The following is a 26,653-nucleotide window of genomic DNA, read 5'->3' on the forward strand; positions in this document are numbered from 1 at the left end:
TTGCCACAGATTCTCAATGTGATTTAGGTCTGGACTGTGACTGGGCCATTCTAACACATGAATATGCTTTGATGTAAACCATTCCATTGTAGCTCTGGCTGGATGTTTCGGGTCGTTGTCCTGCTGGAAGGTGAACCTCCACCCCAGTCTCAAGTCTTTTGCAGACTCTAACAGGTTTTCTTCTAAGATTGCCCTGTATTTGACTCCATTCATCTTCTCATCAACTCTGACCAGCTTCCCTGTCCCTGCTGAAGTAAAGCATCCCCAGAACATAATGCTGCCACCACCATGTTTCACAGTGGGGATGGTGTGTTCAGGGGATCCCAATAAAATACATTTACGTTTTTGGTTGTAATATGACAAAATGTGGAAAATTTCAAGGGGTATGAATACTTTTTCAAGGCCCTGTAATACAGCTGGGGGGTGGTGGGGTGGGAGGTAAGAAGAGCTGGCAGGGAACACAGGTGAGAGGTCTGCTTCCAAAAATCTTCTTTTATCAGCCACCTACCATTTACCTGTATTCTGAGTGGAAATTAAAGGGGAACTCCTGACAGTTTATTTTAGAATTTTGAATAAAGTAGGGGAGGGTATTAGGTTTTTGTCTCCATTTCAAGGAAATGTCCACTTCCTGTCCTGCTGCCGGATGTAAGATGAAGAAAGGAAGGAGTGAGTGAAGTTGGGGGGTCGGGTGGGGTTTGGGGGTCTATTTAATGTGTATGTATGTGTATATGTATATATATAGATAGATATATCTTCCCCCACTATATAATATTTTATATTGCTGTCTATATTCCGATTGGAAAGATCTCCAGTTTAATATGCGTGGCCTGATACTGGAGGAATTTCCTAGTGAGGACTCCGGGGACACCGATGTTCTAACCCCCTGGTGCCAACATGGGGCCCTTTGGCATATGAAGTGTGGCCCTCGGAGCTCAGCAGTCTGTAGTGGGAACATTGATTATGGGAATAGCATTGATCTCTACCAGCCTCATATAACATCTTCCCAGTTTCTTATTGTCTTCTGTAGAGGTGCACTGAATGGAAATTATGGTGCCAAAACCGAAAATTACATTTTTAAAAAAATATATATAATTGTATTATATTCAACTTTTTAAATAATATCATGAATTTAAATAAACCTGAATTTATTGTTGGCCATTATCTAGACCAGTGATGGCGAACCTTGGCTCTCCAGATGTTTTGGAACTACATTTCCCATGATGCTCAACTACACTGAAGAGCGAATGAGCATCATGGGAAATGTAGTTCCAAAACATCTGGGGTGCCAAGGTTCCCCATCACTGATCTAGACCATTAGCGCAAGAGAAGCTGAAGAAAAATGCATCCCTATAACCAGTTCTGGACCGGAAGGATTTTCCCCCATAATGACCAGGCCATTTTTTGCGCTTCGGCATCGGCACTGCGTTATTTTAACTGACAATTGCACAGTCGTGCGACGCTGTACCCAAATAAAGTTGATGTCCTTTTTATCTCACAAACAGAGCTTTCTTTTGGTGGTATTTGATCACCTCTGCGCTTTTTATTTTTTGCGCTATAAACATAAAAAGAGCGACAATTCTGAAAAAAAAAAACATTTTTCACATTCTGCTATATAACATTCCCAATAAAAAAAATGTAAAAATCAAATTTTTTCATCCTTTTAGGCCAATTTGTATTCTGCTACATATTTTTGGTAAAAAAAAAATCCCAATAAGCGCAAAAGTTATCGCATCTACAAACTAGGGGAAAGATTTGTCATTTGTATTTATATTTACTAGTAATGGCAGCGATCAGCGATTTTTAGCGGGATTGTGACATTGCGGCCAACAGATCGGACCCCTAAATTAAATTTTTTACACTTTTGGGGGGACCACTTTAGCCCCGGAGGATTTTCCTACTCAAAGACCAGGGCCTATTTTGCGATTCGGCACTGCGTGATTTTAACGGACAATTGCGCGGTCGTGCGACGCTGCACCCAAATGAAATTGACGTCCTTTTTTTCCCACAAACAGAGCTTTTTTTTTGGTGGTATTTGATCACCTGTGCAATTTTTACTTTTTGCGCTATAAACAAAAAAAGAGCGACAATTCTGAAAAAATAACAATATTTTTCACATTTTTATTTATATGAAATTCCAAAAAAAAAAATGTAAAAATCAAATTTTTTCATCCTTTTAGGCCAATTTTTCTGCTACATATTTTTGGTAAAAAAAAAAATCCCAATAAGTGCAAAAGTTATCGCATCTACAAACTAGGGGAAAGATTTGTCCTTTTTTATTTATTTTTTTACTAGTAATGGTGGCGATCTGCGATTTTTAGCAGGACTGCGACATTGCGGCGGACAGATCGGACCCCTAAATGAAATTTTTTACACTTTTGGGGGTACCAGTGACATTACTACAGTAATCAGTGCTAAAAATATGCACTGTTACTGTAATAATGACACTGCTAGGGAAAGGGTTAACCCAGGGGCGATCAAAGGGTTAAGTGTGAGCTTAAGGTAGTGTTTTCTAACTGTGAGGGGGATGCACTGTTACTGTAATAATGGCACTGGCAGGGAAAGGGTTAACCAAGGGGCGAACAAAGGGCTAAGTGTGAGCCTAGGGGGTGTTTCTAACTGTGGGGGCGTGGCTTGTGAGATGATCACAGAGACCTGTGATTCTATATAGAAGGATCACAGGCATTCTGTGTTCATTCCAGGGAGAACGGTCGGCTGTGTTTACAACAGCTGACTGTCCTTCTCTCTCCACGGGGAGCGATTGTGGGTGCCCGGCGGCAATTGTGGTCGCCGGCCCAGTGGATCGGCTTCCCCGCTGCCTAATATGGGCGCACGTGCCCGCCAGGAGCGCTCCCGCAAAACGACGTACCCATACGTCGGTTCGCGCACCCGAGCCAGCCTGTCGCAGTATATATTTGTGGCGGGCGATCAGCAAGTGGTTAAATTCTGTGTATGACTTCACACCGGTCCGCTGCGCTTCTGTTGCGGTGTTAAAAATCCTGCTTGCTGCATTTTTGGCCAGTTACACAAAAAAAAAAAAAATGAACCAAAAACGCACCTCCCCGTTGAAATGCATTGAAAACGCAGCAAGAACGCATCAACCACACCTGTGTTAATTTTGTGAAGCAGCCTTTGAGTCACATGATCTATGAGTAATAAATCATAAGCACAGTAAAATCGTGGAAAAATCACATGCGTTTTTGGTACCATTATTGGCAACATTTTCGGCAAAATGTTTCTGCCATTGAAACGTTTCTGCATCGCTTGTCTTCTGCAGCATCTCCCCAGCCAACAATATACAGTGCATCAGGAATGTATTCACAGTGCTTCACTTTTCCCACATTTTGTTGTTACAGCTTTATTCCAAAATAGATTCAATTCATTATTTTCCTCCAAAATTCTACAAACAATCCCCCATAATGACAACGTGACAGAAGTTTGTATAAAATCTTTGCAAATTTATTAAAAATGAAATAAATCCCATGTACATAAGTATTCACACCCTCTGCTCAATACTTTGTTGAAGCTCCTTTGGCACCAATTACAGTCTCCAGTCTTTTTGAGTATGATGCTACAAGTTTGGCACACCTATTTTTGGGGAGTTTCTCCCATACTTCTTTGCAGGACCTCCCAAGCTCCATCAGGTTGGATGGGGAGCGTCGGTGCACAGCCATTTTCAGATCTCTCCAGAGATGTTCAATCGGGTTCAAGTCTGGGCTCTGGCTGGGCCACTCAAGGACATTCACAGAGTTGTCCCATAGCCACTCCTTTGTTATCTTGGCTGTGTGCTTAGGGTCATTGTCCTGTTGGAAGATGAAACTTCGCCCCAGTCTGAGGTCCAGAGCGCTCTGGAACAGGTTTTCATCAAGGAAGTCTCTGTACATTGCTGCATTCATCTTTCCCTCAATCCTGACTGGTCTCCCAGTTCCTGCCGCTAAAAATCATCCCCCCAGCATGATGCTGCCACCACCATGCTAAATTGAATCCATTTTGGAATAAGGCTGTAACATAACAAAATGTGGAAAAAGTGAAGTGCTGTGAATACTTTTCAGACACAATGTATCCTGTCCTCAGTCTCTGACCCTCATTTCCTCTATAGCCAGTGGTGTATTTGGGTTTTGTGCTGCCCTAGGCAAGACTAAAATTGGGAACCCCCCCCATGTAAATTTGCCCCACTCCAACTTTGGAGGGAGTCCCATCCGTTAAAAAAGGACTACAAGTCCCAGCATGAGCCCTTGAGATCTCATGAGAGGGGGGGGGGTGGGTGAGAGAGAGAGGGGGTGGGTGAGGGAGAGAGAGAGGGGGGATAAGAGAGAGAGGGGGGGTTGGTGAGGGAGGGGGGATGAGGGAGGGAGAGAGAGAGTGGGGATCAAAGAGAGAGAGGGGGATGAGAGAGAAAGAGGGGGGATGAGCAAGAGAGGGGGGATCGAAGAGGGGGGGGGTGAGAGAGAGAGAGAGGGGGGTGAGAGAGAGAGAGAGAGAGGGGGGTGAGAGAGAGAGGGGAGACGAGAGAGAGAGAGAGAGAGAGCGAGGGGACGAGAGAGCGAGGGGATGAGAGAGAGGGGATGAGAGAGAGGGGGAGAGAGAGAGGGGGAGAGAGAGAGGGGGAGAGAGAGAGGGGGAGAGAGAGAGGGGGAGAGAGAGAGGGGGAGAGAGAGAGGGGGAGAGAGAGAGGGGGAGAGAGAGAGGGGGATGAGAGAGAGAGGGAATGAGAGAGAGGGGGATGAGAGAGAGAGGGAATGAGAGAGAGAGAGGGAATGAGAGAGAGAGAGGGAATGAGAGAGAGGGAATGAGAGAGAGAGAGGGAATGAGAGAGAGAGAGGGAATGAGAGAGAGAGAGAGGGAATGAGAGAGAGAGAGAGAGAGAGAGAGAGAGGGGATGAGAGAGGGGGGAGAGAGAGAGGGGGATGAGAGAGAGAGAGAGAGGGAATGAGAGAGAGAGAGGGAATGAGAGAGAGAGAGAGGGAATGAGAGAGAGAGAGAGGGAATGAGAGAGAGAGAGAGGGAATGAGAGAGAGAGAGAATGAGAGAGAGAGGGGATGAGAGAGAGAGAGGGGATGAGAGAGAGAGAGGGGATGAGAGAGAGAGAGGGGATGAGAGAGAGAGAGGGGATGAGAGAGAGAGAGGGGATGAGAGAGAGAGGGGGGATGAGAGAGAGGGGGGATGAGAGAGAGAGAGAGGGGATGAGAGAGAGGGGGGATGAGAGAGAGAGGGGGGATGAGAGAGAGAGGGGGGTGAGAGAGAGAGGGGGGTGAGAGAGAGAGAGAGAGGGGATGAGAGAGAGAGAGGGGTGAGAGAGAGAGAGGGGTGAGAGAGGGGGATGATATAGAAAGAGAGAGGGGGGTGAGAGAGGCGGCTCTAGCAACCATTTACCAATAGAGTCTCAGGTGGAGGGGGCGGCTTTTTTGCTGCCCCCCTAGGCCTGGGTCTTGTTGGCCTAGGCCAAAATACAGCACTGTCTATGACTATGAATCTCCTCTCTGGCATTACATCTATTGAACTTTGTGTGGCCATTTGGTGATGTCAGGGGCGGGAGCTTTATATTTTTTTGTTTATAGCACAATAAATAAAAATTGCAGAGGTGATCAAATACCACCAAAAGAAATCTCTATTTGTGGGGGAAAAAAAGGAAATCAATTTTATTTGGGTACATCGTCACACGACCACGCAATTGTCAGTAAACCAGTTGCCGACCTCCCACCGCAGATATGCTGCGGCAGGGCGGCTCGGCTGCGCAAAATCACATAGATCTACGTGATTTTGTGTACGTGGGAGGCACGGTGGCGTCAGAGAAACTGACAGAAGACCCGCCTGCTTATGTAAACAAAGCAGGTGGCTCTCCTGTTACATAGGCAGGGAGAGATCAGCGGTTTCAGCTAAGCTGCAACCCCGATCTCTGTGCCTGTCACAGAACCCTTCCCCCACACACAGTCAGTAAGCACAGTTAGGCATACATTAACCCCTTTGATCACCCCCAGTGTTAACCCCTTCCCTGCCAGTGTCATTTATACAGTAACAGTGCATAATATTTAGCACTGATTACTGTAGTAATGTCACTGGTCCTCAAAAAGTGTAAAAAATGTCAGTTAGGGGTCTGATCTGTCCGCCGCAATGTCGCAGTCCCGCTAAAAATCGCTGATCGCCGCCATTACTAGTAAAAAAATGAATAAAAAGTTCAAAAATCTATCCTTTAGCTTGTAAACGCGATAACTTTTGCGCAAACCAATTAAAATACGCTTTATGGGATTTTTTTTTACCAAAAATATGTAGCAGAAAACAAATTGGCCTAAACTGCTAAAAACGAATTAGATTTTTTAAAATTTTTTATTGGGAATGTTTTATAGCAGAAAGCAAAAGATATGGCGTTTTTTATTTTCAAAATTGTTTATTTTTTTTGTTTATAGCGCAAAAAATAAAAATCGCACAGGTGATCAAATACCACCAAAAGAAAGCTCTGTTTGTGGGGAAAAAAAGACATCAATTTTATTTGGGTACAGCGTTGCACGACCGCGCAATTTTTTGTTAAAGTAATGCAGTGCCGAATCGCAGAAAATGGCCTGGTCATTAAAGGGAAAATCTTCTGGTCCAGAAGTGGTTAATTTGCGTCACTTTTATGTCCATCTGTAATATCCGTATCATTGTTGTCATTGCAGGTTTTCTATAATCCGTATAGCTACGGCCGCTGCGGTAATTGGCGACTTTTCTTTGGAGTGCAAACAAAACTGTAAGTTATCTTACCCACCTGAAGACCCGGATTTTACTGACACTTTTTTGCTTACATGTTTTAAATCAGTATTTCTCTTACGTCCTCTGACAGTCGCCGCCCACTCATACAATCTGCACGTCTGGGTATGGGCCCTCTCCACAGGAGTAAGCTAGGCAGAAGATTTTGTTAGAAGATTCACAAAAACGTTGTATAGACACACCTACAGGGGGCCGTCCCTCGGGTCCAATACCCCCGGCTAGCCTCATTCCCAATTCAGTTTCCCTTTTTTGTTTTCCTGGGTTTTCGCTCCTGTTGAGCTTTCTTGTGGCCCAGTGATTCCTTTTCTGGTTCAGAAAAGGTTCTTTTCTCTGACCTGGGTGCTGCGTTGCCTTTTTGACCCCTTACATCTACACTGCTTTAGGACGTCCCAGAAGTGCAGAGTGTATGAGTGGGCGACTGTCAGAGGACGTAAGAGAAAATAGAATGTTTGAATGATTATTTTCTCTGAGTCCTCCGACAGTCGCCGCCCCCCATCCCTCTTTTGGGGTTCATGGATCTCTATATTGCTTGCTACCAAACTGACACCAATGATGGGGCACTATTCCTCCCAATGACACCAATGATGGGGCACTATTCCTCCCACTGACACCAATGATAGGGCGCTGTTCCTCCCACTGACACCAATGATGGGGCACTATTCCTCCCACTGACACCAATGATGGGGCACTATTCCTCCCACTGACACCAATGATGAGGCACTGTTCCTCCCACTGACACCAATGATGGGGCACTATTCCTCCCACTGACACCAATGATGGGGCACTATTCCTCCCACTGACACCAATGATGGGGCACTACTCCTCCCACTGACACCAATGATGGGGCACTATTCCTCCCACTGACACCAATGATGGGACACTATTCCTCCCACTGACACCAATGATGGGACACTATTCCTCCCACTGACATCAATGATGGGACACTATTCCTACCAATGATGGGGCACTATTCCTCCCACTGATACCAATGATGGGGCACTATTCCTCCCACTGACACCAATGATGGGGCACTGTTCCTCCCACTGACACCAATGATGGGGCACTATTCCTCCCACTGACACCAATCATGGGCACTATTGCTCCCACTGACACCAACAATGGGGCATTTTTTACTTCCACTGGCATCAGGATTTCGGGCCCTATGGAAAGTATGGAGGCCCCTGATTTAGATATAACCTTGTATTTCACACAGGTAGAACAGTCATTAAACATTTCTCTCCTCTCTTGGCAGACATTGGATAAGCCGAGTTCTTCTTCCATCCTCACACTCCGCTCATGGAGATGGTCTGACCTGGAAGCCTCCATCTTGGATCCCCACAAAGCAGACTTCTGTCCTGGCCATCTGAGTTTCTGTCCTTTTTTTGTCCTCCCAGCCAGGTGACATTATTTATAAACGGATTCTTCTTTAGAAATCGTATTGAGCTTTTTATTCCGGAAAGGTGAAGGAGGGAAACCTTATGGATGAATAAAGTGGACCTGTCCTGAGTCTTGGAGACATCCTCTTTGTTTATTGAAGCAGATTTTGGTCAGAGACTTAACCTCATCAGTAAGTCGGCATAAAGAACAACGATGGTGTGCAATGTACAGAAACCCATGGCAACCAATCAGAACGTATCTCACTGGTGTTACTGCATTAGGCTAAAAGCTGATTGGTTGCTTTTATATCACTCCATTTTTTTTCGCTTTCTTGTTGGATACAAATATGTTATCAGGCATCTCCACATTGACTTCTAGTGAATGCAGAGATGGAATTCTTACAAAATGATTTAAAGTGACCCTGTCACTATAGCCAATGTCTGAAGCCAAGGCATACTTCCATTACCTGCTGCCAAGTCAGTGCTCCCTTTGGAGAGTTTAAAGTGTTACTAAACCCACGTCAGTAAAATCAGTCTGTATATGCAGTAAAGCATGCTTGTTAAACTCACTGTGGAACCTAAGGGGTTAATCCTTTGCATTGTGTAAAATGACTGTTTGATCCTGTCTTCTCTGATCCTCCCCTTCTTCCACTGACTCCAGAACATGTCTGGATAAGATAGCCTTTGGAGACAGGCTGCACATGCTCATTTTGGTGCGTATGGCTAGAGAGATTTTTTTTTTTTTGGAGAGTGCATGTGATCAGCACAGGGCCAATCAGCACTGACAGAGGGTCAGGGGTCCTGGATCCTGATAGGACAGTCAGAGGAGAATGAAAACTCCTCCTACAAGCTTTAAGCAGACACTGATAGAAGTCACAAGACTAGGGATGCACCGATCCGATATTCGGATCGGATATCGGCGCCGATATGGCCATTTTTGATGGATCGGGGGATCGGTAACATTGGCCGATGCGGTTTTTGCTGAGTAACGGCTCAGCCATCCCTTATTAGGTGCAGTAGTAGTATGGGAGCCGCTACTTCCTGTATAGGTCCGGCTCACAGGCGGAGTGATATCAGATGCACTCCGCCTGTGAATGGAGGAGCCACACACATGAAGCAGCGGCTTTGCTCTGTAGCCGCTTGCTTTGTGTGTAGCTCCGGATCGGTTTCCGGTATCAGCATTTCACAACGCCAGATATCGGATCCAAAAAAGTCGGATCGGTGCATCCCTACATAAGACTGCTATATACTGCTGATAAGAAAATTAAATTTTAGCCTTACTGTAAAATCCTTTTCTCTGATCATTGCAAGACACAGCTCCAGAATCTTCTTAACCATTGGGTTATGCTGCCCCCTACAGGAGTAGGACACTAGGCAAGAAAAAGCTTTACCACACCCATGGGGCAGTCCCAGGAGGTATACTCCCACTCTCAGCTATAGGCATTCGGTTTTGTTACAAGCAGTGTCAGAAGAAAAATAATCCAACTCAATAGAGGGGTGGGAGCTGTGTCCGTCAGTGACCATCAGAGAAAAGGGTTTTATGGTAAGACAAAAATCCAATTTTCTCTTTCGTTCATTGATGGACACAGCTCCTGATCTTCTTGACCATTGTGACATGCCAAAGCAGTGTTTAAACATGAGGGGTGGTAAACACAGCAGAAAAAAATTCCCAAAAGGCTAAAGCTAGCCACCCAGGTAACATGGAACTCAACCAGCAACAACGTGCGCTCCCCCATGAAAACAATACACCCTCAAAGAGGACCAGGTCTTCTCAAACAGTGGCCTAAAGCAGCATCCGTAGATTGCCAGTATGTCCACCTTATAAAATGTTTGTAAAAGTGTGCACAGAAGACCAGGTGGCCGTCTTGCAAACCTTTATCACTGACGCCTGATGGTGGAAAGCCCAAGAGGCACTAAGCACCTGCCTAGAAAGCGCCTTAACAGGGAACGGAGGAACCTGACCCTTGATGGAATAGTCCTGCACCACCGTCTGTCTTGTCCATCTGAAAATGGTCGCGGCAGACACGACCAACCCTTTGTGAGGTCCATACGTAAGGACAAACAGGCTAATTTCCTAAACTACTCGGTTGCCACAAGGTACACCCTGAGCGCCCGACCCACATCCAGAGAGTGCAAGGCAACCCACCTAGGATGTTTAGACTTAGGACACAGGGAAGGCAACACAATGTCTTCATTCAGATGGAAACCAGAAACAGTCTTAGGAAGGAAAGACTGACAAGGGCGAAGCACTACTTTATCTCTGTAAGCCACCAGGTAAGGTGAACAACAAGACAACGCTGCCAGCTCCAACACCCTACGTGCAGAAGTAATATCCACCAAGAAGGTGAATATTTTTGAAAGACGGTTACTGGAGAACCGACAGCACCAAATTGAGATCCCACGGAGGCAATGGAGACCATACTGGGGGAGTCAATTGGCGAACCTCCTGAATAAAGCTGTGAACCAAAGAATGCGTAGCCAAAGGATGGTAAAAGAAGACCGCCAAGGCAGAAAACCTGGCCCTTGACGGTACCCAAGGCCAGTCGCTGCTCAGTACCTCTTTGGAGGAATGCCAAAATTGGCCAAAAGCCACCGAAAAGGAACGGGGATGACCCCACAGAGACTCACATCACGCAATGTACGTCTTCCAGGCGCGATGGTAAATCTTCCTAGAGGTAGAATTTCTAGCCTTTAACATCGTGGCAATCACCGATTCAGACAACCCCCTATCCTTCAGCACCTGCCTTTCAACAGCCAAGCCGTTAAAGCCAGCGACTGTGAAGCAGGATGAAAGATTGGCCCTTAGGGCAGCAGATCTTCCCTGAGAGGAAGTCTCCAAGGAGCATTGGCGACCAGTCGTACCAGGTCAATGTACCAAGCCCGGTGAGGCCAGCCTGGAGCCACTAGAATGACAGGAATCTCTTCTGCCTCCATCCTGCGCAGGAGTCTTGGCAGAAGTTTGAGAGGGGGGAAGACGTAAATCAGACAATACTGGCTCCAATGAGCCACTAATGCGTCTGTGGCGTCGGCCAGAGGATCCAGAGACCTTGCCTCAATTCTATGTACCTTGTTGTTGAGACGAGAGGCCAACAGGTCCACCTCAGAAGTTCCTGACCAGAGACCCAGCTTAACCTTAGAATGCCGGCTACCTCCCGAGCCGCCAGGACACTTCTTGTGCCCCTTGGTGATTGACATAGACCATGGCCATGACATTGTCCCATTGAATCCTTATCGGCACCCCTAGAGGCGATTTGTCCAATGAGCCAGACGAATCTTATCGTCCGAAGTTCCAGTTTATTGATCAGTAGTCTTGACTCCTCCAGAGTCCAGACCCCTTGAGCACGTCGTGCCCAAAACGCCTCCCCACCCAGACATGCTGGAAACCGTGGAGACCACCGTCCAGTACAGGGGAAGGAAGGATTTGCTCTGTTGAAGCGCCAGAGAGCGAAGCGCCCACTTGGCAAGAATCTCTCTTTGCAGAGGTCAAACGCAGGTTGGAAGGAAAGAACCTCACTGGAGGATAAGACCGAAACTCGATCTTGTAGCCAGACCAAATCCACCCGTGGACCCCCCTGTCTTGAATCAGGGAGGTTCATGGGTTCGGAAAGCAGCGAAGCCGTCCCCCCACCTCAGGCACGAGTGAGGGTGCCTCTTTAGGCAGAAGAGGGCTTGTCTGCAGGTCTGGAACAACCCACTCTCGGCTTACCAGACCAGGCCTCTTGGAACCTCCGGAGGAGGTCCTAACAGACTTAGATCCTTTGTCTTGAGATCCTGAGAAACGAAAAGGCTGCATATGAGCCGAGAAGAAAAGGACCCATGCCTGCAACAAGACTCCTTGCCCCTGGCAGCCTGTGGAAGAAGAGTACTCTCCCCCCTCCCCCTGTAAGACCCTTAATGATATCATCCATTTCACGTGCCGAAGACCCACAGTGACCGTTTAGAGGGGCTGGGGGGGAAGGGAGGGAAAGCCGGGGGCTGACCGTCCCAGGGAGGGGCCCCACGTCCACCCCAAAAGACTACCAGGGGAGGGGAGGGACACTACTTGCCACACCATGGAACTGGGTGGGCACCTCTCTGGGCAGACCACCGCACCATCGGAATGGGGGTGCTGCAGGCCAAGAGGCATGCTGCGACTCAGGCCGGGACCAGGTCGTATGCGCCCTCGCAAGATTTTTAACTAGCAAGCCAGCCCCCGTCCAGTAGGGCTATGTCGTGGCAGACTTAGCGTGGAGCTGAGGCCTGCGTGTGCTTGCTGGCCGGACTGGGGAGACCAAAAAGATCTAGAATATCCAGTCCGTCGCCCAGTCCAGCAGTTGATTGTAGTTCTCACAGGAACAGAAAATAAAAGAGGAAATAATTCAATTCAAAAAGGAAAAAATGCTAAGAACTAGGTCCTTACTCCTAACTAGGCAGAAAAAAACTGAGTACCTATAGCAGAGTGTGGAAGTGTACCCCCCGGGACTGCCCCATAGGCATGCTAAAGCTTTTTCCTGCCTAGTGTCCTAGTCCTGTAAGGGGCAGCATAACCCAATGGTTAAGAAGATTCTGGAGCTGTGTCCATCAATGAACGAAAGAGAAAAGGTATTTAGCAGTTTTTATTTACTAAAATAATTGCATTTCAATGTTCTGTGGGAAATCCGATATAGTGAATGCAGGCTGCTGGGGAGAGCAGATACCAGATATAGTGACTGCAGGCTCCTGGGGAGAGCAGATATAGTGAATGCAGGGCTCCAGGGAACATCAGATATAGTGACTGCAGGGTCCTGGGGAGACCAGATATAGTGAATGCAGAGTCCAGGGGAGACCAGATATAGTGAATGCAGGGTCCTGGGGAGATCAGATATAGTGAATGCAGAGTCCCGGGGAAATCAGATATAGTGAATCCAGGCTCCTGGGGAGACCAGATGTAGTGACTGCAGGCTCCTGGGAAGACCAGATCTAGTGACTGCAGGTTCCTGGGGAGACCAGATCTGGTGACTGCAGGCTCCTGGGGAGACCAGATCTGGTGACTGCAGGCTCCTGGGGAGACCAGATCTGGTGACTGCAGGCTCCTGGGGAGACCAGATCTGGTGACTGCAGGCTCCTGGGGAGACCAGATCTGGTGACTGCAGGCTCCTGGGGAGACCAGATCTGGTGACTGCAGGCTCCTGGGGAGACCAGATGTAGTGAATGCAGACCCCTGGGGAGAACAGATATAAGTGAATGCAGGCTCCTGGGGGGACCAGATATAGTGAATGTAGGCTCCTGGGGAGACCAGATATAGTAACTGCAGGTTCTGGGTTTAGTAACACTCTAATACCGGCTCTAAGATAGATTTGTGCAGTCCCTGACCCATCCTGAGGTTAGGGTCCCACTGCACCCTCCAGGACAAAGCAGAATGCCTAGTCTTCAATGTGGCTGGTTCACACCACTGCATGGTGATGGCACTGCGCGCTTGGGAAAAAAAAAAATTTCAGCGTAGCGCACTCATCACATTCCGGCTGCTAGTACTTTATGAAATGTCGCTATGTGACATTTCAATAAAGTTTGTTATGCCCCAGGATCATCAACACTGTCTTCACTGTATGAAGGAAGATACCCCTTTGAGCACGCATCCATATCATTGCAAGGTATGGTAGTAAGTGAAATCCTCTGCCATGACTCCAGCCAGGCCATGCTACCAACGCGTTTCGTTTAGCCCGGCGGGGCTTAGTTGTTTCATGACTAAGCCCCGTGGGGCGGAGCGAAACACATTGGAGGTATGGCTGGAGTCCAGGCTGAGGTTGCCTCTTACGACCATGCCTTGCGATGATCTATGGATGTGCGGTAACAGGGGCATCTTCCTTTATACTGAGATCTCTTAGGGCCCAGGACGGGCCCCCTCCCAGCCAGCACTACAAGTGGTAGATATATAGAATTGATACTCCCTTAAGTGAGCCTGAGTGACACACAATACAGGTCTCTTGAGTTACACTGTAGTGTTGTAGTGCAGCGCCTGGTGTGAATGGACCCCCCCCGAGTCCATCTCAGTTTTATCCTGTAGAGCCCTGATGAAGAGGGGTGGAGTTGCCTCCGAATTGCTTTTGCTGTTTATATGACTTTTTTTTACAAAAATTACCCTTGCAGTGGGTCTGTGCCAGCGCTCTAAGAGTTAATAGCTTATTTGTTCCAGGGGAGAGCAGAAACTGTTTTACTTTCCTGATTCTCCACTCCAGTAGAGGGCGCTCTCCCACAGTCCGGCGGTGGACTGTCCCTCAGCATCCTCACACCCAGAGCAGGGTTATGGACTCTGTTCTAGTCTTGATGATGTCAGGACAGTAGATGGCTAGAGCACAGGATCGGGTCAGTATCTTTCCTCTTATTGATCCCTTAGGGGCTGTTGACACTGGTGTGATGTCAGACATTTGCATGGGATTCACACCGCATTGTTTTGCAGATCACATGCGATGCAAATTCAGCCATACAAACTATGGCTGAATTTATATTGCATTCAGACCAAACTCGTGTAGGACCCTTTTTTTTTTTCCGTACCGGAACCAATCAGATTCTGCAAATCGTGCCGCGTTTTATAAACTGATTGCGGAGGGTCAGTTGCGATTTTTATTTGCTGTGAACCAGCCCTTAGATATAAACCAGCGATTAACCCTTGCAGTGCAGGCACTGCCCCATTATCAGAGATAATTTGTATGTAAAACCTTGGATTGCGAGCAGAATTCGTTCTGGAAACATGCTTCTAATCCAAAGCACTCGTATATCAAAGCCAATTTCCCCATAAGAAATAATGGAAGCTCAGGAGATTCGTTCCACAACCATTTATTCATAAATCCTTCAGTTTATAGTCCATATAAAAAGATGATAAGCCAGTAATGGCGAACCTTGGCACTCCAGATGCTTTGGAACTACATTTCCCATGATGCTCATGCACTCTGCAGTGTAGTTGAGCATCATGGGAAATGGCAGCCCGGGTGTTTTGGAACTACATTTCCCATGATGCTCAACTACACTGCAGAGTGCATGAGCATCATGGGAAATGTAGTTCCAAAACACCCGGGCTGCCAAGGTTCTCCATCACTGCGGGGCCTAATCTTATCTACTGATACCAATCAGAGTTGGTGGCGCACCCTACAGGTTTCGTCAGTACACACAGCCTGATATGAGGCAGCCATGCTGTTGTAGCCCATTAGCCGCTCTTCCTCATGTTCTGTTTCTGATGAATTTGAGGAAACAGCAAATCACAGATATCTTTTTTTTCCCCAAGTTTAAATCTATTCATACAGCTCTGTCTTGGGGCTCATTCACATGCAGCAGCCTATACCATCCCTCTGAAAAGCCATCTGCAGTAGACTGCTTTTCAGAGGACGTTGGACAGGTGGTGAGGAGGGGATATCCCTATGACCTGCAGCATGTGTGCGGCCCTGAGCGGCTGCATGCTCCTGTTTAGGCAAGTGGTTGGCAGAGTTAAATTGTGGCTCAACTGCCTGGTTTTACTGCCCCCCCTAGCCGCATGTGTGCATGAACTGTAATTCAGGAATCCAAAGAAGTGTCCTTTTATAAATGGATTCCACTGATCTGACTAAGGCCTGGTTCACACACATGCGTTTTGCAGAAACGCACTACAGTCCATTTAAGGCCCCTTTTTACACTTGTGCGACCCTAAAAGTCGCGCAATTGTGACTGGACCTCAAAACACATCAAAGTCGTGCTGGGCTACTTTGAAGTTGTTGCAACTTGAAGTCGCACAGATTTGAATGAATCATGGATTACGATGTCATGTGACTTTGCTGGACAAGTCGCACAAGTGTGTAAGGGGCCTAACATGGTCTCCTATGAGTCACGTTCACATCTGTGCGTTTTCTGGAATGGAGCAGGGACGTTTTTTTTTTCCCCTCCACACAGAAGATTGCATTTTTGGTTCCACAGATTTCAATGGAAATGCAGCACAAGTTCTGGGTGGAGCATTGGAAAAAAAAGACAACTGCATTTAGAGATGAGGAGAGAATTCTGGGGACATTTTTGCAAACGTTCGAACACTTCCAGCCGTTGGTCTAAGAATGTTTTTTTTTTTTTCTGGGAAGGTAATGATACAGATGGGGAGTCTCCGTCTCCTTGCAGTGATATTGATTTGTAGAGTGTACGCCACCAGATAGCGGTTTACTGAAACGGTACGTGCCGGATGTGGAACGTATTATCCTTGCAGTGATAGTTATATGTAGAGACGATTGTTCCTTTTATAGCACAATAGATTTGCTTTTTGGAAAGAGTCTGACCTTGGCCAGACATGGCGCTCTCACCCCCCTATGACCACTAAAAAAACTAGCATTCCACAAGCACACCACTAGAGGGCGCTGTCAGTATGAGTGGTTAAAACAACCCAAACCGTGTGATGTTACTGCCCATGGTGATGAGGAAAAATTCCCCCCGTGACGGACATCTGAGATGAATTCGATATTTTTGCGTCATGAGTGAGACACCCCAATGGTGCGGAGTGATCTGTATCATGGGGGGGGGGGGGGAGTTTATTTACTTATCCCATCATTTCATGATCTCTGTAAATGGAAATTTGTTTGTTTAGATGCAACTTTTATCTTTTGTTTTTTCATCTGATTTTTTGTAATTGTTAAATTAAAATATTTTAAGAGTGTGAATCTTTGTGTGTGTTTTATGAGTGAGAAGGTTTGATGGTGGAAGCAGCCGTCTATACTCATGGAGACTGAGAGTGGGACGGATCCTGGGCACTGAGGAGGAGATTAAGGGTTCCTTTCACACAGGCTTTCCACCCGGCGGACTCCGTTTTGCTCAGTGAGGGTCGATCCGCTGAGCAGGCGGATGACAGCTCCATCTCTACTTACTTTGCAGAGATGGAGCTGTCAGATCCCCGCTCTCCTCTATGGCAGATCGGATGATAATGGACCACCTGTCTGTTTTCATCCGCTCTGATCCTCTAGACCGATGGAAAATAGAGTTTCCGTCTGGATTTCACTGATAGGATCGGATGTCAGCAGACATGTCACCGCTGACAGCCGCCGCTCTATAGAGGTACATGGAGCTTCTGATCAGGTCCACCTGAGAAACTGACAGGGACCCGGATCAGAAAGCCCGTGTGAAAGGGGCCTTATACTGGTGCAACGCTACCTAGTAGCAAATTGGCTTCCGGGTTTTATTGTCAAAGCTTAACTGAACAAGCTGGAGTTAGAAGCTGATTGGTTCCTATGCAGAGCTGCACCAGTTTTTTTAAATTTCGTATTCACACCCCTTGAAATTTTCCACATTTTGTCATGTTACAACCAAAACTATAAATGTATTTTATTGGGAGTTTATGTGATAGACCAACACAAAGTGGCACATAATTATGAAATGGAAGGAAAAATGATTGATGAAAATTTTTTTTTTTTTTCGCAATTTTATATAGCAGACAGTGAAAAATATTTTTTTTTTCAAATTGTCGCTCAAAGTGTCACTTAAGCCCCATACACACGCACAGATTGTTGGCCAACGTCCGATCTACCGATTGTCGGCTTGTTAGTATGATGCTTCCGACAACCAACTGCGAATTTTCGGCCGAAAAAAATCTGGTGTGCAGGCTATAACATTTTTGCTGGCCAACAAAGAACGGCCGATTTTTCCTCAGTCAGTACAGATTTCGGCAGACAAAAATCAGATGAGCAAGACTGGGCATGCTCAGAGATGAAAAAACACACGGAAAGTCAACCATCACATGACATCACTTCTGAAGTTGGTTTTTGTTGGCCAACAAAAGTTCAGTGCAAGTCTAGAGCACATTTCAACCAACACTGGACAAAAGTTGGCCAACAATCTGTGCGTGTGTACGGGGCTTTAAGCCCTGTACACACGTACCAATCGTCGGCCGAACGATCGGCCGTCTTTTGTCCAGGGCTGTCGTGTCTGTTGAAAACTGCAAAAGACTGCACGCGAATTTTGTTGGCCAACAACAGCCGACTGCAGAAGTGATGTCATGTGATGGTTAACTTTCCTTGTCTTTTTTCTTTTCTGAGCATGCCCAGTCTTGCTAATCTGCTGTCTGTCGGCCGAAATCTGTACTGACTGGTGAACAATCGGCCGTTCTGGTGTTGGCCAACAAAAATTTTAATGCCTGCACAACAGATTCTGTTCGGCCGAAAATGCGCTGTCGGCAGCATCATACTAACAAGCCTACAATCGGCCGATTGGTCGTCGGCCGAATATTTACGGCCAACAATCGGTACGTGTGTATGGGGCTTTAGTGTCAGATTTGTCTGTCGCAGTGCCGCTAAAAAAATTGCTGATCACCGCCATTACTAGTAAAAACAATAAGAATTCCATAAATATATCCCATAGTTTGTAGAAGCAATAACTTTTGCACAAACCAATATACACTTATTAGGATTTTTTTGTTACCAAAAATATGCAGCAGAATACAAATTGACCTAAATTGATGGGGAAAAAAAAATGGATTTTTGACACCGTAAAGTCCTTTTTTCTTAAGTTCATTGACGGACGCAGTTTCTGATGCATATCAATAGGGTTTATACTGCCCCCTACAGGAGTACTGATATGCCTCAGGAACTGTGTCCATCAATGAACAATACAGAAATTAGATTTTTTTTTTATGGGTTGTGTTTTATAGCATAAAGTAAAAAATATAGTTTCTTTTTTAAATTGTTGTTTTTTTTCTATTATAGCGCAAAAAAATAAAAATCACACAGGTAATCTCAAATATCACCAAAAGAAAGCTATATTTCTGGGGAAAAAAAGGACATCAATTTTATTGGGGTACAGCGTTGCACGACCGTGCAATTCAGTTAAAGTACCGCAGTGCCGAATCACAAAAAATGGCCTGGTCATTAAGGGGGTAAAACCTTATAAAACTGAAGTGGTTAAAAATTAAAATCCTGCCCAAAATTGTCTGACCTTTGACCCTTACTTGACCCTTACTTCACCCAAACACTAACCTAGATCAAATCTTGATATTTATTTTTTTTCAAAATTTTATTTTCTGCAAGAGAAGATACACTATATTGCCAAAATGTATTGGGATGCCTACCTTTATACACACGTGAACTTTAATAGTGAATCATTCTAACGATCAGGACCCAGAACAGCCGATTCCGGTTCATCTGATCACTGTGATAGACTCTGATTGGCTATCATAGTTACATAGTAGGTGAGGTTGAATAAAGACAACAGTCCATCCAGTTCAACCTGTGTAGGTGTGTGTGGCTGTAATCATCTCGCATACCCCTGAATGTTCTGATCCTTGAGATGTACGTCTAGAAGTCTTTTGAAAGCCACCATACTTCCCGCAGAAACCACCTCTTGTGGTAGAGAATTCCACAATCTTGTAGCCCTAACAGTAAAGAACCCCCCCACGTTGCCTGAGGTTAAAACGCTTCTCCTCCAATCGCATTGTATGCCCCCGAGTCCTCATTCAATCCCTGCGACTGAATAGCTTTTCTTCTAAGCCTAGATCCCCATTGAGATATTTAAAAATTGCTATCATGTCCCCCCTCAGGCGTCTCTTCTCCAGGGAGAATAAATCAAGTGATTGCAGACGCTCCTCATAATCAAGGTCCTCCAATCCCCTAATTAGTTTAGTTGCCCTTCTCTGGACCCTCTCCAGCTCCAACACATCCCTTCTGAGGACTGGTGACCAGAACTGGACAGCATACTCCAGATGCGGTCGGACCAGAGTTTTATAAAGTAGAAGGATTATAGTCTTATCTCTGGAATACATCCCTTTCTTAATGCATGCTAATATTCTGCTGGCTTTGGCAGCTGCCGCTTGACATTGCATGCTGTTGCCTAGTCTATCATCCACCAATACTCCCAGATCCTTCTCCATTTTTGATTCTCCCAGGGGTTCCCCTCCTAACGTGTATTGTGCTTTTATGTTTCTAGTCCCCAAGTGCAAAACCTTACACTTCTCCAAGTTAAACCTCATTTGCCAAGTTGTTGCCCACTCTGTTATTTTGTCCAGGTCATCCTGTAGGATATCTGCTTCATGCTGTGCTGTTATTGCCCTGCCTAATTTTGCGTCATCTGCAAAAACTGATATTGAACTACAGATCCCGTCCTCAATGCTGTTTATGAATAAATTGAACAAGGTTGGTCCCAGGACTGAGCCTTGGGGGACCCCGCTTACTACCTCAGACCAGTCTGAGTATGCGCTGTTTATTACCACCCTTTGGACACGCCCTTTTAGCCAGTTCCGTATCCAAGAGCAAACCCTGCTGTCGATACCTGCAGACCTTATTTTATAAATTAAGCGCTTATGGGGAACTGTATCGAACGCCTTAGCGAAATCCAAGTACACCACATCCACTGGTCTGCCCCTATCTAGCTCACAGCTCACCTCCTCGTAGAATGTTAAGAGATTGGTTCGACAAGAACGCCCATTTGTAAACCCGTGCTGGTTACTACTAATGATGCTGTTGCCCTTAGCAAACTCTACGATATAGTCCCTTATCATCCCCTCCAGAAGTTTACATACTACTGATGTCAGACTAACAGGCCTATAATTTCCCGGGATATGCCTCTGACCCTTTTTGAATATCGGAATCACGTTAGCTTTCCTCCACTCCCCTGGTACATCTCCTGTCCTAATACTGTCCGCAAAGATCAGGAACAGTGGTCTGGATATAACCTTACTGAGTTCCTAGAGTACTCTCGGATGTACGCCATCCGGGCCTGGTGATTTGTTTTGTGTTAAGTTTATCCAGCCTTTCCCTGATTTCACCCTCTGTTAGCCATAGTGGCAAGTCCTGTGTATTACTACTAACCATACAGTCATGGTCACTGTACCCCTCCTTTTCCTGTGTAAAGACTGACGAGAAAAAAAGCATTCAGCATGGTTGCTTTTTCAGTGTCTTCTGTAACCATCCTCCCATCATCGTTAATTATGTGTGAAATATGCTCTGCCCTAGTTTTTTTGCTGTTGATATATTTAAAGAATTTCTTTGGGGTTTTTTTACTATCCTCCGCTATTTGTCTCTCAAAGTCTATTTTAGCCATCTTGATTTCGTGTTTACACTTCTTATTTGCCTCCTTGTATTGGTCGAAAGCCAATACTGTGCCCTCTGATTTATATTTCCTGAAGGCCAATTTTTTTCCCCTAATAAGATTTTTAACGCTATGGTTTAGCCAGCCAGGTTTGGCTTTGTCTCTTCTAAATTTATTTGCCATAGGAATGCACTGCAAGATGCCTTTGCTTAATATGTTCCTAAAGCATTCCCGTTTTTCCTCTGTGGTCAGGGATCCCAGGGTTCGGTCCCAGTTTACCCTTTCCATCAACGAGTACAATTTTGGAAAGTCTGCCCTTCTGAAGTTAAGGGTTCTTATGTTCCCCACTTGCCTTGCTATATTGTTATTTATGCTAAATGTGATCATCCTGTGATCGCTAGAGCCCAGGTTGTTCTGGACCCCTACCTCCGAGATTAGGTCTGGGTCATTAGTGATCAATAGATCCAGGATTGCGTTTTCTCTAGTAGGAGAGTCCACCAATTGTGACATGTAATTATCCTGTAAGGTTTCCGTGAATAGCCGGGCCTTCTGTGAGTGTGTAGTCCCCTCTTCCCAGTCAATGTCGGGATAATTGAAGTCCCCCAATATGATGACTGATCCTAGCTTTGCCACTTTACCCAAAAGTGCTAAAAATTCCTGCTCTACCTCCTCCCCTTGTTGAGGTGGCCTATAGCAAACCCCCACAGTCAGTCACCACTGTGTTTTCTGTCTGAATGGACAGGAAATATAAATTGTATCATTCTCTATCTTTGTACAGATAGGAAAAAAGTGCAAAGATGTAATGTAAGTATACAGTGTAACTAAAAATGGGATTTTTGACTTACCATCAAATCCATTGCTCTGATGTTCATTGACCGACACAGCTCCTGATATTCATAACCATTGGGTTATACTGCCCCCTACAGGAGTATGACACTAGGCAGAAAATAATTCTGACTACACCCATGGGCAGTCCCAGGGGGGTATACTCCCTCTCTCTCCTATAGCCACTCAGATTTTTTACAAGCAGTGCCAGAAGAATTACAACTCCACAGAGGGGTGGGTGCTGTGTCCATCAATGAACAGAGAAATGGATTTTACGGTAAGTCTTTAAAAATCCCATTTTCTCTTTAGTTCATCGACGGACACAGCTCCTGATCTTAACCATTGGAACATCCCAAAGCAGTGTTAAACATGAGGGGTGGGAACAGCAAAAAAAAAAATTCCCAAGGCTAAACAGTAGCCAACAGGAGCTCAACCAAAACAAAAAAAAAAAAAAACAATACACCCTCAAAGAGGATCAGGTCCTCTTAAACAGCAGCCTGCAAAATCTTGCGGCCAAAAGAAGCATCTGCAGATGCCAACACATCCACTTTATAAAACTTTGTTAAAGTGTGCACCGACGAACAGGTGGCCGCCTTTCAAACCTGCGCCACTGACGCCTGATGACAGAAAGCCCAGGAGGCACCAAGTGTCCGAGAAGAATGCGCCTTGACAGGGAAAGGAGGAACCTGACCCCTGATGGAATAGGCCTAAGCCACCGTCTCTGATCCATCTGGAAATGGTCGCAGAGGAAACGGACAACCATTTGCGAGGTCCATCCGTGAGTACAAATAGTGAGTCTGACTTCCTGAAAGACTCCATAGCTGCCAGGTACACCCTAATTGCCCGGACAGCATCCAAGGTATGCAAGGCAATTTCCTTCAGATGTTTAGGCCTGGGACACAGGGAAGGCAAAATAATGTCTTCATTAAAATTAAAAGACGGACAGAGGTGAAGAACCACCTTCTCTCTGTGAATCACCAGGTAAGGGGAATGACAGGATAACACTGCCAGTTCCGACACCCTGCGCGCAGAGGTGACAGACAATAAAAAAGGCCACGTTCTGGTACAGCGTAAGCAGGGAAATCTCTCAAATATTTTGAAAGGGAGGCTTCTGTAGAGCTGAAAGCACCAAATTAAGATCACAATGGCGGCAATGGAGCCCGCACTGGAGGAACCAAACGTCGGACCCCCTAAAGAAAGGTGCACACCAGAGAGTATGTGGCCAAAGGTCGTTGGAAGACGACCAACAAAGCCGACACCTGGCCCTTGATGGTACTCGAGGCCAATTTCTGTTCAATCCCCCGTTGAAGGAAGGTCAAGATCCGAGCCACCGAGAAGGAGAGAAGAAGAACTCCAAAAGACTCACACCATGCAATGTACGTCTTCCATGTACGATGATAGATCTTCCTTGAGGTATATTTCCTAGTTTTCAACAGTGTAGGAATCACCGACTCAGATAAACCCCTATCCTTCAGAACCTGGCATTCAACAGCCCAGCCGTCAAAGCCAGCGACTGTAAAGCAGAATGGAAGATTGGTCCTTGAGACAGAAGATCTTCCCTGAGGGAAGCGGCCAAGGAACATCAGCGACCAATGGCACCAGATTGGAGTACCAAACCGGGTGAGGCCAGTCTAGAGCAACTAAGATGACTGGAATCCCCTCTTCCAAGATCCTGCGTAAAAGTCTTGGCAGAAGCTTGAGAGGAGGGAAGGTCTAAAATAAGACCATACTGACCCCACAGGGCCACCAGCAAGTCTGTGGCGTCCGCCAGAGGATCGCTTGACTGAGCCACAAACCTCTCCACCTTTCTGTTGAGCCAAGGCGCCAACAGATTCAGCTGGGGGGGGGCCCCACTGGAGACACAGCTGATGAAACACCCCTGGACGAAGGGACCACTCTCCGTGGTCCAATGCCTGCCGACTGAGGTAATCCGCCTGCCAATTTTCCACCCCTGGAATGTGTACGGCGGAGAGGGCTGGAATGACCCATTCTGCCCACCTTAGAATGCCAGCTACCTCCAGAGCCACCAGGACACATCTTGTGCCCCCTTGTTGAGTGTAGACATATGCCGGTTTTCGGTAATTCGATATATCGCGGTATTGCATAGCCACGGTATTGTTATTGTGGCATTTTTAAAATACCGAGTTTATCTGCTCCTCAGTCTGACTTGTGAATTGATACATTTCAGTGAGCTGGGTGACTCATTCACTCACACAGCTCTCCCAGTAACTATAAACAAAAATGATTACATTGTATCTTTTACTTCCCTCTGCCAGGGAGAAAGGAAGTTTAACCTCTTAAAGACTGGACCTTTTTCTGACAATTGTTGCTTGCAAGTTAAAATCAGTTTTTTTTTTTTGCTAGAAAAGTACTTAGAACCCCCAAACATTTTATATATTTTTTTTAGCAGAGACCCTACAGAAAAAAATGGTGATTGTTGTAATATTTTATGTCACACTGTATTTGCGCAGCAGTCTTTCAAACGCAATTAATAGACTTTAATGAAAAAAAAAAAACGTAACAGTAAAGTTATCCCAATTTTTTTTTTTTTGTTACACAGAGAATCGTGATCTTTATTCCAAGCTAAAAAATCGTGATTCTCATTTTTGCCAGAATCGTGCAGCTCTAATATATATATATATATATATATATATATATATATATACACACACACACACACACACGCATAGCAGCCCACATTACATTATTATATAGCCATCAAGCAGTGTCTGGCCTACCTGGTGATGACTGGTCCTGGCGCTCTGTTCCGATGGCCTGGTCTTTAAAGGGGCAAATCAAGATAAAAACACCGGTCCTCCTGCAAGTTTAACCAATTAATGACTTTACTATTGCTTTAGGCCTGGTTCACATGTATGCGGGTTGGGGGCCCACATTTGCACAGGCATAGCAGCCCATTGATGTGAATGGGCTTGAGCTGCTATGCCTGCGTTTTCAGCTGAAAAAAGGTGCATGCAGAATTTAAAAAAATGCAGTGGCCATGAAATCCATCCTTCATTTGCACCATGCGACTTACCTGCCGTTGCTGCACACGCAAACTGTTTTTAAATGCCGTGCCCACGTATACAAAAAATGCAGAAAGCTTGCCAGAGCAGGAACTGGAGGTTAGTCGCATGGTGCAAAAGCAGGATGGATTTCAAGGCCACTGAATTTTAAAAAAAATGCTGCATGCACCTTTTTTCTGTGGAAAATGAGGGCATAGCAGCCCGTTCAAATCAATGGGCTGCTATGCCTGTGCAAATGTGGGCCGCCAACCCGCATACATGTGAACCGCCAACCCGCATACATGTGAACCACCAACCCGCATACATGTGAACCACCAACCCGCATACATGTGAACCAGGCCTAAAGCAATAGTAAAGTAATTTATAAACAACACCTCCTTCAGGTTTAACCACTTCTTGACCACAAGGATTTGCCCTCTTAATGACCAGGCCATCGGATCGGAGCCGAGCGCCAGGACCAGTTATCACCAGTTAGGCCAGACACTGCTTGATGACCTATTTTAGGCCTGGTTCACAGAGTCTGTACTGACTGACTATATAATAATGTGCATAAGTGAACCAAAGCCCCTAAATTCAGCAATGAAATTGAAGTTAGGTGGAAATTTAATAATTTAAATTTAATAATAGAATACCGTGATAATACCGTATACCGTGGCAAAACCTTAATCAATTAATCGCAGCATGAAAATCTGATACCGTCACAAGCCTAGTTGAGTGACATAAGCCACGACTGTGGCATTGTCTGATTGAATGCGCACTGGACAACCCTGAAGACGATCTGTCCAACGATCCAGACACAGTCTGATCGCTCGGTGTTCCAAGACATTGATCCGGAGTCTGAATTCTTCCCGCGTCCAGATCTCCTGAGCAGAATGGCTTGCCAAGGACACCTCCCCAGCCGGACAGGCTGGCATCCGTCGTGACCACTGTCCAATACAAGGGGAGGAAGGAACTTCCCAGGCGAAGCACCGGAGAAAGAAGCCACCATATTAGGGACTCCTTCGTGCCCCGACTCAGCCTAATCTGATTGTCCAGAGACTGAGGAGTCTTGTCTGATTTGGTCAGAATTTCCCTTTGCAGGGACTTCATATGGAACTAAGCAAACGGAACCGTCTCAAAAGGTAGACACCATCAGGCCCAGCACCCGCATGCAAATCCAGGGGGATGACCATTTGTTGGACAGCAGGAGGCAAATTGCAGCCTGCAACTTCTGGAGTTTGTCCAGAGGAAGGAGCACTCTGGCTAAGGCCAAGTCCAGAGTCAGGCCCAGATAGTCCAGCTTTGTGGAACGAACCAGAGCAATGTCTGAAAATTCAGAATCCAGCTGAACTCCCGCAGAGTTCGTTTTGTGATCTCCAGGTTCTCCACCAAAGCAGAGGGAGACTCTGCTCGCAGAAGGAGATCATCCAAGTAGCCCAGTAATACGATCGCCCCATTGGCGTAGCAAAGCTAGCACCAGGGCTAACACTTTTGTTAAGACCCGAGGAGCAGAGACGAGACCAAAGGGTAATGCCAAACTGATAATGTTCCTCTCCTACAGCAAAGGGGTGAAAACACTGGTGACTGGCACACATTGGAATGTGAAGGTAGGCGCCCTTGGTATTGATAGAGGAGAGAAAATCCCCCGATGCAGGGGTACCACCACCGTTTGAATGGACTCCATTCTGAACTTCTGTACCCGCACAAAGCAGTTTAGCACATTGAGGGATTGGA

At 46.1% G+C, this 26,653-nt stretch overlaps 1 protein-coding gene across 1 annotated transcript in view; it reads left to right on the plus strand.

Moving 5' to 3' along the window:
• Nucleotides 1–8,460, plus strand: part of ZDHHC16 (zDHHC palmitoyltransferase 16) — a 41,224-nt gene extending 32,764 nt beyond the window's left edge. Inside the window, 2 exon segments of the mRNA XM_082269113.1 lie at nucleotides 6,651–6,721; nucleotides 7,994–8,460. Of these exon segments, the coding sequence (XP_082125239.1) occupies nucleotides 6,651–6,721; nucleotides 7,994–8,108 (186 nt within the window). The 3' untranslated portion in view covers nucleotides 8,109–8,460.
• Nucleotides 8,461–26,653: the final 18,193 nt, after the last annotated feature.

This window comes from Pelophylax lessonae (assembly GCF_965119305.1).
Source record: "Pelophylax lessonae genome assembly, chromosome: 9".
In the NCBI taxonomy this organism is placed as follows: Eukaryota; Metazoa; Chordata; class Amphibia; order Anura; family Ranidae; genus Pelophylax; species Pelophylax lessonae.